General features: G+C 39.9%; 1 protein-coding gene across 1 annotated transcript in view; it reads right to left on the reverse strand.

Moving 5' to 3' along the window:
- The window catches only part of LOC108426141 (MAM domain-containing glycosylphosphatidylinositol anchor protein 1), a 339434-nt gene that overhangs the window by 223995 nt on the left and 103153 nt on the right, over positions 1-12286 (reverse strand). Inside the window, exon 4 of the mRNA XM_017695434.2 lies at positions 1085-1259. Coding sequence (XP_017550923.1) covers positions 1085-1259 — 175 coding nt within the window. The remainder of the gene's footprint in view (positions 1-1084; positions 1260-12286) is intronic.

A 12286-nucleotide genomic window follows, 5' to 3' on the forward strand; every position in this document is an offset into this window, starting at 1 on the left:
TATGTGTAGACTGTAAACTTTACAGCAGAGTTTGTATGGAGCGTTTAACATAAGAGTAAAATATTAGGGTAATGTGAAGTTTGTAAAGAACATGTGGTGCAAGTGTCAAGTTTCAGGCCATGTCCACGTGTACTCTCAGAAGGGCGTGTAATGTAACTGTAAAGCTGTCTGTGTAAACGTAAAGCTTATAGTCATGTCCACATGTGTAACAGAAGGACAGGTAGTGTTACTGTAAAGTTTAAGGCAGTATGTGTTCAGCTGTACAGCTGTCTGTGTAAACGTAAAGTTTACGGTCATGTCTGTGTGCATCAAAAAGACGTAGTGTTATTGTAAAGTTTAACATGCGTTCTGTGTAACTGTAGAGCATTCTATATAAACGTAAAATTTATGGTCATGTCCACATGTGCATCAGAAGGATGTGTAGTGTTACTGTAAAGTTTAAGGTGCTGTCTGTGTAGCTGTAAAGCTGTCTGTATAAGTGCAAAGTTTTAGGTCATGTCCACATGTGCACTATCAGAAGGACATGTATTCTTACTGTAAACTTTAAGGCGCTCTCTGGTGGAGTTTGAAAGACGTTTACGCATGTAAAGGGAGTGTAAAGGTTGGTGACTGATGTTAGTTCCTACAACTGGATGGTTGTGCAGGGTTCAGGGATTTGGTCTCTGACCTGACCCCTGGCTCAGTGGGACAGTAGGTCAGAGGTGATGGGCAGCACGGCAGAATGCCCCACATTCGCGCACAGACACACACTTTTACACACACAAACACAACGGAGCAACTCTGCCTGAATTAACACTAACACACACATATGGGATCCTCCCACTTCACTCACCCTACTTTCCAGGAGTGTCTCACCTACTATCTATCTGTCAGTCAATCCACACTGACAAATTAATTGTAGGATCTCGATGTACAACAAACTGCCACCCTTCAACTCAGTGTCCACTTTTCTACCCAATACACTAGAAGAAAAAGTTCACTCCTGGAAAGCTCATTCCATTCCCCTCTCTCTTTCTGCCTTGAGGACTGATGGAATGATGGGTTGAGGCTCAGAAGTGGACAGATTGTGGGCCCTAACACTTACATTGCACATCTACCCGGATGGACTTGATGGCAGCCACCCCGACCCCATTCTCAGCCTTGCAGTAGTAGCGACCTCCCTGCACCCTCTGGATGTTGGCAATCCGCAGTGTCTCATTGAAGATGGGTGTGTCCTGGAACTTGTCTGATGCGCTGCCTGCTGTCTTAGTCCACCGCACCTGCAAGTGAGAAATAAAGTGGTCAAATTATTACTGAGCTGGTGCCACCAAACATATGGCGACCTCAGTGAATGGAAATACACAGGTGTACAGTATTACCATCAAGCAATACTTGAGCTTATGCCAGTAATGACAAGAAAATATATGATGTTTATACATGACACTGGTTTACATAGGTGGCCTTAAAAATCCATTTTGCTGTTGTCAGAAGAAATCCAAAAGCGTATCTTCGAAACGGTAACATACTTTATTTTTAATGTAAATCAATAGAACCAGAATTTTGCGTACTTATTTTAGTCCATTCATCATAAAATTTACACACACACTGTAAAGGCCAACAGGTACTTTCAAATTATGTATAAAACTCAAAAACAACAAAAATGGAGATTTGATGAGAGTTGTTTTGGTTTTTTTTTCCAGACAGCAGCAATTTATTAAAATGCTATGAAGTGCCATTCCCAAAAAACGGAATTCATACAGAAGAGGCCTAGTAAAGAACAAATTACTGATATTCATATTTAATCAGTACATCAAACAATGTCAGACACTACATAAACAAGTCTAACTGAGATTCCTTAACAACTCAACGTGATCCACATCCAAGTTGTAATCATTTAGCCACACAGTTTACACAATGCTAAACTGGTGATTGTGAGCTTTACTTGCTATAATAACCTCATACTTGCAGTGCCAAACTAAAGAAGCAACTACATGTTGGGACTGATCAGCTAAATCCAGTGATGAAAATTGTGTAAATGTGATTTTTTGGCCAAAGTATCGCTTTGAGACTGTGAGAAGTGTGTGGTGGGCCTACATTACATGATTTTTGCCCCTTGGGATGAATTTTTGCAATCTGAAGTAATTTTCCAGGTCAGGAGCTCGATCAGAAGAGACTGATGGTGTGGATGTTCTGGTAGTGTGGGAAGAGAAATGAGTAAATCTTTAGCCTTCCAATCGAACTCTGAAGTGAGCGTGGTATATTTACGACTCAAAAAGTTCACGAGTCCTGTAGTTTGAGAAGGTCAGAGATTTACTAAATGGGTAATTCAAACAACAGCCAATCAGAGAGCTAGAAGAGTGGAGAAACATGCATGCACTCCGCCTGAATAGTGGAAAACACAGGCAAATAAGAGTCAATATCATGTTTATAATATTTGAATTCAGAGGTCAAATCACTCTCCCTACATATTCAAGACAGCTAGTTTGTAGTGAAACATTTATCCAACTCACACTGTTATATCAGTGCTTCTCAACCCCATTTTAATCCCCAGTTTGCACTTTCACTCTGCATAAGAGCACATACAGGTCCGGTCCAGTAAGTTTAGCTGTGATTGTGTTGTATGATCCCTGAGGAGATCTGGGATTTTGAGTTTTCATCCGTAGCTAAAACTTATTATGTGTGTTACACTCTCTCTTTGCCTTGTCGCCTGGTGTGAGATCCCACATGGCAAAAGGACGAAAATTCTCTGACAGTATCTGATGCTCTCCGTTTTGGGAATCTGTTAAGATTTTAAAAGCCATGTATTTTACGCCCAGCCTAGGACAAACCCTGAGATCCAACGTACAGTCAAGGGTACAGTCACCTTTACATAGCAACCAGTGTGATTTGAAAGTAATCAATGCGGTCTAATTCGGTCTTCATCCATTCTAACCTTCTAGGTTCTTCGTGAGATGTCACATTCCCTCTGATGCTTTAAATCTCTTCAGAACTATTGTTTTAGTCACATCTTTAACTACATAAAAGTGCAGCAAACAGCACAAAAAAGCCTTTGTAATCTCCCCCGACCTCTAGCCATGATTAAAGCTCCCCCTGTTACAGCCAGGGTCACCCCTGAACGAGGAGGCGCACGGGTGCACATGCAGCTTTTGGAGTTTGGCAGGGCCGGGATAGCGGGAAGGTTAGGACGTACACGCATAGGATTATGGGATTAGATAACCTGTGCAAACGAGAGGCTTTGTGTTTATTCAGGCTTGTTTGCTCGAGGATTTGGGACACAGCTGTTCACCATTGATCAGATAGAGAAGGTGAGAAATTAACAGAGAGGGGAAGCGAACGAGGGAGAGAGGGAGAGAGCGAGAGAGAGAGTGCAAGAGAGAGAGAACACCCACTGTGGAGAGAAAGTTTAGTTAAAAAGGGCTGCTCGCTAGGAGATGCCTTTGCTTTCATGGGCAAATTTTTCAAAGGACAGAAAAAGTGCAGTGTTGCAGAAAAAGGGCACAAACAGTGGCACATACTTTGTTTGAACTGGGAAAAAAAATTTATTTGAGGAAACCAGTCAGACGTCCTCAGCTTTGCGAGACATTCTTCATTAGATATTGTTGACAAATGCGCTACATCAGCTAGAGGCGAGCGTGATGATAACAGATACTTACAATCATCCTCTAATCAATCTTTCCAAACTATCCTCCAGGTTGCCTTCATTGTCTGCTCCGTGGTTTGTTGTGACGGTGACGGAGTATGCCCATTTTGTTTTGGATACCTTGCAGAAGGCTAGACTACTGTTCATCATCCTGTTGATTCGTCAGGACGGTTAGCGCCAGCGGTAGCCGATATCAGACAGATGGCTGTGGATAGGCTATCATTAAAGCGTATAGCTAGAAGCCAGCGCTCGCCAAGAAATGAGAAGTCACAGCACTGCGAGGGTCTGCATAGGTCCCTGTGCAGCAGTGTCTAAGGCAGAAGGAAATGAGAAGAGAGAGGAAGACTGATGTGGAAAGACAGAAAGAGACAGTGGCGCTACAGAGAACAGGCTGAAACAGATGACGAGATGAGAAAACGTTGTCCTTCCTGACATCGACGTCTGCTGTACATCGCACCGTTTCTATGCCTTCCTCATTTTCCTAGAGATCCCGAAAGACAACGTGTCCTCTCCTCTCTCATCCTCCCTTTGCCGCCTCCTCACACTCGGGACAGAATCCTCTCGTCTCCAGCTGGCTCCATCCAACTCATCTTCTCATTTTCCATCAGCTGTCAACATTACAGATGCAAACACACAGGCCGGCGTAGGAACGGTAGCGAGTTTTACTCTAACCTCACAGGTGCTGAAGTGCTCCCAAACAATGACTCAAACCACTCAAAGATCAAATCTATGCTAAACACCTTGATCTGAAGTCCTTTGCAGTAGTTATTGTTGTAGGATTTTACCATGACTGATCTGGTGATATGGTGATAGTATCCACCAGTGGAGCAACTTTACAGCAGTGCAAATTAGCCAGCAGCTAATGTTCCCTTGCTTGTAGATCTTATCATTTAAATGGTACTGACTTAAGAAGGTATTTACTGCTTATTATCATCCTATCACATGGATCTCTGCCACTGCAAGAAGTAATCTAGTCCCCATTTATCTACGCATCAGTAATTTAGTCATCATTACTAAATATGAGGCTGTTTTTTGAGTAATTCTTGCCAAACCTGATTCATGACCCTCTTAAAGTTGTTTCATTTGCCAAGCTTAAAATCTCCACTCAAACCCAAGTGTAGAAAAACTGTGGATGCAGCTGGTTTCCAGCCAAACTTTGGTGCAAGTCCTCGGTATATGTGTGTTTTGGTTTTCTGACTCGGATTTGTCTGCTGTTGGCACAGTAGTCTCTGAGTTTTAACTTACTTTGTCTTAGACGCTGTTAGTCTCAAGGCTGTCTTGTTGAACCTTGTGCTTAGTTACAATTAGTAGTTTCAGGTGTGAATAGTAGAGGCAGGGCCAGTAGCTACACGGCTGATAATTTGAGAAGGTTACACTACATAAATCAGTGTGCTTATCTTTTTTGACAGATAATTGTCTTCTGCTTGGTAAAGTGAACCCTGAGTTTTCATTTGCAGCTGGTAATCGTATTTGCATTTCTGAAAGCCTTGCTGAGCTGCTGATGTTAAGTAGAGGCATTTTTGACTTTGCATTTGTAACCACTGAAAAATAAGACCTCAGTAATTAGGGCAGCAACAACAAATTTATTGCATTGATAATGGTGATAATATAAACAGCTGGCAATGAGTCATTATCCATTAATGTAGATAACAGAGACTGCAGTGCATGGTCGGACACAACCCGAAAAACACAAATATGGCAACATTTCACTTTAATTTCATCTAAAAAGAACAGTTTATTGTAAGATGCAGAATAGCAAGGTCACCTGGCATGAGAGCACAACTGTTATGAATGAGCAGAAAATGCATCCAGGACAGAAACTCCAGCACACCGAATAAGTAAGATACTAAAGCACCGTAGTCCAAGGTAGACTGTAGACCTGCTTTCTGCAAGGTATGTCTCAATTTAGTAAACCGAAAACGAAGCTTTTGAAAACGTTCTCCATGGTGGAGGTTTTCTGTTTCTTGATCATGCAATATGACTATTGATTATGATATTACCAGCAACATAGCAGCTCATAGATCTTTTCGCTCGTCTACGCTTTTCACAGCTATTCATTGATTAAAACAGTGTTTTCAAGAGCAATGCATAAGATCTTTTGCTATGCCCTTTATGCAAATATGATATATAAGGTAAGGATTTATGTTTGAAAGAGCGTTGAGCAGCAAAATAAATAATACCTCTATTTTTATTTTTTTATATAATATGTTGTCTGTAACATTAAATATTGAGTGTTAATTATTGATAAACTAACATTTTTTTCCAATGAATTCTATAGAAATAATAATCATTATTGCAGCCCTTGTAATAATTACCAAACTTTAGACTTGCCATTCGAAGACAGGATTTCAAGACCAAATCATCATTTCTGCAAATGTATACCTGTTAACTGTGGGGTGGGACCTGCATGGTGCCTGTGTAAACGGCCGGGTGAACCAACAGGACAATAAGAATCAATGTAGGTGTGAAAGCACTCTTCTTATCCACTTAGTTGTCTGCTGACAGCTCCCAGATCCAACAAACTCCAATGGCATAGCACAACTGCAGGATCTGTCCACACTTAAGGACGATGTCTGATCAACAGAACACTCGTCCAATCAGCAGAAACTCTGAGCCCTTCTGACCTCCATAGCTGTGTAATAGCATCTAATTTTCTCTTCCTCTTGACAGCAGACCGCCTCCGGATACACATTAGCCTGAGCACAGTCACAGTGTTTCTTGTGTTCAAAACTTGCCACATTGTTTTATTTTGCTACTTATCAAAGGGTCAGTGTAACGACAGTTTTTAAGAAAGAGTAAAAGGGATTGAATATTGTTGTTATAACAAAATGGCAAATGACAGTGTTAATGAAAGATTTCAAAAAATCTTTTACTATGATCTTTGTCATTTTTGCAGTGCTACATTCATTAATTTAATTCAGTATTAAGATCTTTTTAAAGCAGCCCAAACCCCCAAACTCCAGGGTGAAAAGCTGCAACAGCTCTACATGTATTATGAAACCACAATGGATATCAGAGGTATAACAGTATACGGGAGTACAGAGAACGGCATAAATGTCTCTTTTTTACAACTACAATGTTTTGTTTAGCAAGTAATTACCGACCCTTCCTGCCTGCATTACATTGGTTGTTGCTCCAAACACCACACTATGGTATGTGATGCACTGTGGTTATGCAGGCATATGCAACAGGTTGGAGGTAATGAGATGAATTCTCCACAGGCAGATGGTACTACACCAATGGGGGCACCAAAAAGCAATGAAGTTCAAGGAAACAGCAGACCCACGAGCTCTATTCTCAAAGCAAGGTTGTGCTGAGACTCGCTGAATCGGATCTTTGAGAACAGCCATATTAAACACAAGTATTTTATGCGCCGACCAAGAGGGCACTTGTAGAGCCTGAAGATAAAATAGTTGGGGTTCAAGCCACCTTTTGGGTCTACTTGTGCTTGCTCAGTAGCCCACCATGTCTTACCTAAATTGTGTATCATTTAGGAAAGCACAAAGATCAGATTGGTACCACCCAACACTCAAACTGAAAGACTGAGTAGGGCAAAAAAACGTACATCAGGTACTTCACCCTAGTTAATGTAAGATTCCAAGAAATGTTCAACTACGATCTCAGTACTTTGTATGTGATCCAAAGCTTACTATGTTTCAGCAGTACTGCACACTATACAGTCACACCAGTAAAGCTATCTTGAATTGAACTGAGAGGGAAAGATAGGAGGAGAGAACAGAAAGGGCAACGAGAGGCTTGGACACAGAGTAAAAAGTGCCTGCAGAGATGTAAAATCACGGCGCCTTTGTTGAATCAAAATGCTTACTCATAAAAACCCCCGATGGGAAGCTTAAAATAAACGCACTCTGGCAATAACCCGCTTTCATTATCCATGTGAGGCGAAGAAAAAGCGACTCGCAGATTAAAGCAGACTTGACAGGTGTTAAGTAATAAATGTCTCCTTGTGGATGCTCAACTTGAATTTGTGTCACTTGCAGAAAAGTTAATTTATAACAGCAATTATGGGACGGGGGACAGAGGGGTTGGAAGAGGAAGACAGAATCCGAGGGAGGGCGAGGGGCTGAGCGAGGCGTGGACGGAAAGGGTCAGTGTGAAGAATGAGCAGGAAATGCAAAGAGGAGGAAGGAGAAAGAGAGGACGAGAAACGGTGAGATAACTGAAGCGGTGTTAGGTTTTGCTGCCTCATTCCTGTTTCCCTGTCTGTCCTGTACCCCTGTCATCCAATGCTTTATCCGAATCAGGTTACAAGCATTAGAACAGCAGTGCTGAGTAGTTAATCCTTCGACATAATACACAAAAGGATGTTCTTTTCAAAATTACAATCGCAGGAAAATGGCTTGAAACTTTTCAATAAGTTGAGATCGCATTTGAGACAAAACCAGTTCTCTTTTTTGGGATAGTCAAACAATGATGCCTGATTTAATAGTTACAAATGTAAATAATTTAACAGATTTTTTATTTGATGAACTTTTTTCTAGTTTACGTGAGCAAATTCTCATTAACACAGCAGAAGATAAATGCACAATGTCTTTTGTTCAGCTTCTTTATAAGCTGTATCCTGTTGTTCAATTAATTCTATATATAATATATAGAGTACTATGCAAAAGTCAGGGACTAGCCTTTATTTATTTACAGCCAAAATGGCCATTAAGTACCATCAGAAAACATATATTTAACAGAAAATTACACAAACGCCTCAACAACTCAATATAATATCTCATTTAGTATTTGTGTGAATCCACTATACGTCTTCATTACAGCTTCCTTTCTTTTCAGGGGACTTGCTTCAGCCTTTGAAAGAAATCTGCAGGGATATTTTTCCCACACCTCCAAAGTTCAGATCGGTATCGACCAACAATGAAAAAGAAAGTATTCGGATTCAGATAGGAGGGCAAAAAACATGGACGTAACTAGGACGTCCTTATTTAATGTAAAATTCTGAGAAATGTTTGTGGACAGAAAGAAGACGACAGGAAACGACTAGATTCCTGAAGATTCTCCGCATTTTCTGCTTCTCACAATCCAAGAAATCCCTAACACATTCAGTAATGTTGGAGCCGTAACTCTCCGAAACATTCACAGCACATCTTTTCCTACTGACCTGCTCTTTTCTTACTTTTCCCCTCATACACAACTTTGTTTTTATGCGACCACTGTTTCATGATTAAGTCTGAAATGTCCAGTTGGGGAATGGAAGCATCAATTATTACAGTTTTTAGTGAAGACAAAGAAAGTGTGCTTTTTTTAAAAGTTTGTGCAATTAAATGGTAAAAACTGCAAAGCTTTAGGCATAAATAGCGCAGAGCTTCAGCAGACATGAAAATGTGGATTCATCTCTGAAAAATCCCAGTTATTAGCGCTAAAATCTCAACTGCCATTTGAACATCCCTGTTTGCTCCTAACATACTCGCATTGACTTCTTCACACATTGTAGTCTCTTTCTAACTGGACATATTCTGCCCTGACTAAGTTAGCAGGCTGGACAGGTAGCAGAAAGTTAACCAAGTAACAAACTAACACTACTATAATAAAATTCTTCAGACTTCAAGCCCTTAAATTAAATGTTACTTATAAACAGATACATACAATGTAAAGAATGTTACATGCCTGTTACAAGCAAAAAATGTCTGTATTTAACTACATTTGACATAAAAATGCAAAGAATTCAGAGAAAGAATTCTAACTCCGCTAGGCTAATATAGCTAGCTACCATAGTGAAATTGCAAGGAGCATTATTAAAAAGCTTTAGAAAACAGATTTCTACATTAGACATTAGACATTGCTGTGAAAATTGAACAATTTATAGTTCCTTGTCTGCACCTGACTCTCGGTGAAAGGACAATTACAAAGTTTAAATGAACAGACTTTATTAGCGTGAATAATTGGTGAACTATTAGGGCTAGAAACAGGATCCTCTGACTAAAACAGGGAGATGGCATCACGATGCTGGCTCGATACTGTTTGTCAACCATCAAAGATGTCTATTGGCATCGTCCATGGGCCCAACTCTATCTCTGACTTTTGCCCTGTATATTTGTCCTACATATTTTTAAAAATGTACAGTACTGTGTGAAAGTTTTAGGCATCTAAGCAAATTTTAAAATAATTTACCTCAGCAGTGAGTTTATCACAATATACATTAGAATAAAGTCATATTCGTAATTCAAATAAATATAAAAACAATAAAAAGTAACAAGAATTTCTTTGGTCCATATTTTTCCTTGACACCTTCACAGCCGCCACAGAGACTCGTTAATATCATCAATGACATCATGAGCTCAATTTACTGAAGCACTGGTTGGTCAAACCAGGAGCTGCTTTTTAACTACATATAATACTGTAATACTGGGCTTCCTCGAGGAGAGGCTTGGAAATGGTTAAACAAACACACAAACGTCCAGAAAATCACTATATATATATATATATATATATATATATATATATATATTACACAAAATAAATAGATTTTGAAAATGTGTCTTGGGTACCTAAGACTTTCACACAGTACTGCAGTATTTTACACTTTTATCTCATTACCACAACAGAAAGTTTTTCTTTTTCCTTGTGCCACATAATATTCTGTTGCTTTGCTTCACTTCCTTGAAGACTGCAAGGTTTACAAAGTCTTCAGTGAACGTTTATACAAACTCTAATGAAAAACTCCTAATGAAAAATTATAAACACTGATAATGAGACCAGATATGAGACAACACAATGTGATAATGAGAATTGGGGGGAAAACTGCCAAAACAAAAAATTGAGTAATTTAACTTTTTGCTGTCTCACAGAAAGCTCCCATTCAACTACTAAATTATCTGCATGATGATTCTGACACTCAAATATTTATGAACATGGTGTGAAACTGTTTGGTGAGACTGACCCAATAAGAGCTTTGAAAGACAAAAGAAGGATGGATGAAGAGAAAAAGGGAAGAGGACTGAGTTCACAGTTGCGAGATAGAAGACTCCAGAAAGTCAGAGGGAGAGTTAAAAGAGAGAAAAAAGGGAAAAGGTTGGGAAAGAGGATGAAGGGATATGTGTCCACATTCTTTCGGAAGCCAGTGGGGAAAAGCGCTCTCTCTCCACAAACTAATGAAGGCCACTGAGACTGTAAGACTGACTTTGAACAATGGACTTACGCACCCAACCTCTTGGATTATTAAGACAGTATTGAAGATGCACTAGAGCCCTTTCGTGGTGCCATACTGGCCCAACAATTAGATAAGCTTACTGACAATATATTACATAGTATTGCAGTATATTAGTATCGAGATCTGGCAAATAAGGGACCAATTAGATGTGCCAGATGACTTCAGACAAAGCTGAATGTCGTCCATAGTAAAACACATGACTGGGAGGAGATAGAATTACTCTACATAAGCATCGATGGAGGATCAAATTGTCTTTCAGAAGCAGCAAAAGCTAAAATCGGACAGTGATGATGATGTCAGTGCTGACTGCAGCACGGGGCAAATGCGAGCAGAATTGATCTCGAGCCATCTGATCAAGACATAGATGAAATGGAGACCAGAAATCGTGGAGGGGAATCACATGGCCCTGCTGAGACTCAGTTTCCTCTGCCAAGAAGATGAAACAACGTCTCCTGCAATGTATTGCTGCAATCTACTTCCAATTCCATAACCAGAAAAGGTTGAAATATGGACCATAATTCCATAGTCACATTTATAGGATTTGCTCCGTGGCTCATAAACAATTGAAAGTACATATTCTAGACCTTCACAGGAACCCTCTTCTGGCACCAAAGCTTGAGCCAGTGCCATGAGTCGTATATTTCATGACTGACCATGCTACAAATGCAGAGAACTGATATGCTTATGATGCTAATGCTAATGTGCCACCCTCGTGCATGAGCAACGATATAAACACCAAGAGACAAAGAAAAATAAACGTCTTTGTGCCCCTAAAAGCAAAAACTCTTAGGAGAAAAAAATATATATAGAATTAAAAAAAGGAATAGAAACTTAAGCCATTTGGGGATTTTTTTTTTTTCAAGAAAAAAAGTCACTTTGAATGGAAGTCTATGGATAAACATGCTTTCTTTGGCATCAGACAAGATTTTAGCCTTTCAGCCTCAGCCATACTCAACTAGACAAACCCGACAAGGTTAAGCAAGTCAGACACATTCACAAAGTAAATCTCATATCTCACTGAAATTCCAAGTTAATGTCACTCATTTTTGGCTTAAATCTTACTGAGATTTAGACTATATGACTGAATAGAATTCACCACATCACTGAACTCGGATTCACTTCTACCGCCACTTAAATGCTGCAAACTGAGCTCTTTCAAGAGACGTGTTTAGTGGTTGTCATCCGTTTCATTAAGGGTTACTGTAAGTCTTTCCTTTGCCATAAACAGCCATTGTCTAAAGATTTACGGGCAGGAATGGCTAGTGTCCTTGGGGCGCACTTGATGGTTCCATATTTTCGTTCAAAACACTTTCAGCAAGAATGCAGGACCATCTAGTTTGCTCCAATGACTGGGCTGAGAAACACTGGGCTAGAGGAAGATTTCAGGACCATCCGTTCAAAGAACTGAACTCATTCGTAACCACTTGTTGGTTATCATAACTAACGTTTAATAACTGTAACACTGATGTACCATACAACAGCATTTTTAACAAGCT

The sequence above is a fragment of the Pygocentrus nattereri genome, chromosome 5, assembly GCF_015220715.1.
Source record: "Pygocentrus nattereri isolate fPygNat1 chromosome 5, fPygNat1.pri, whole genome shotgun sequence".
Classification (NCBI taxonomy): domain Eukaryota; kingdom Metazoa; phylum Chordata; class Actinopteri; order Characiformes; family Serrasalmidae; genus Pygocentrus; species Pygocentrus nattereri.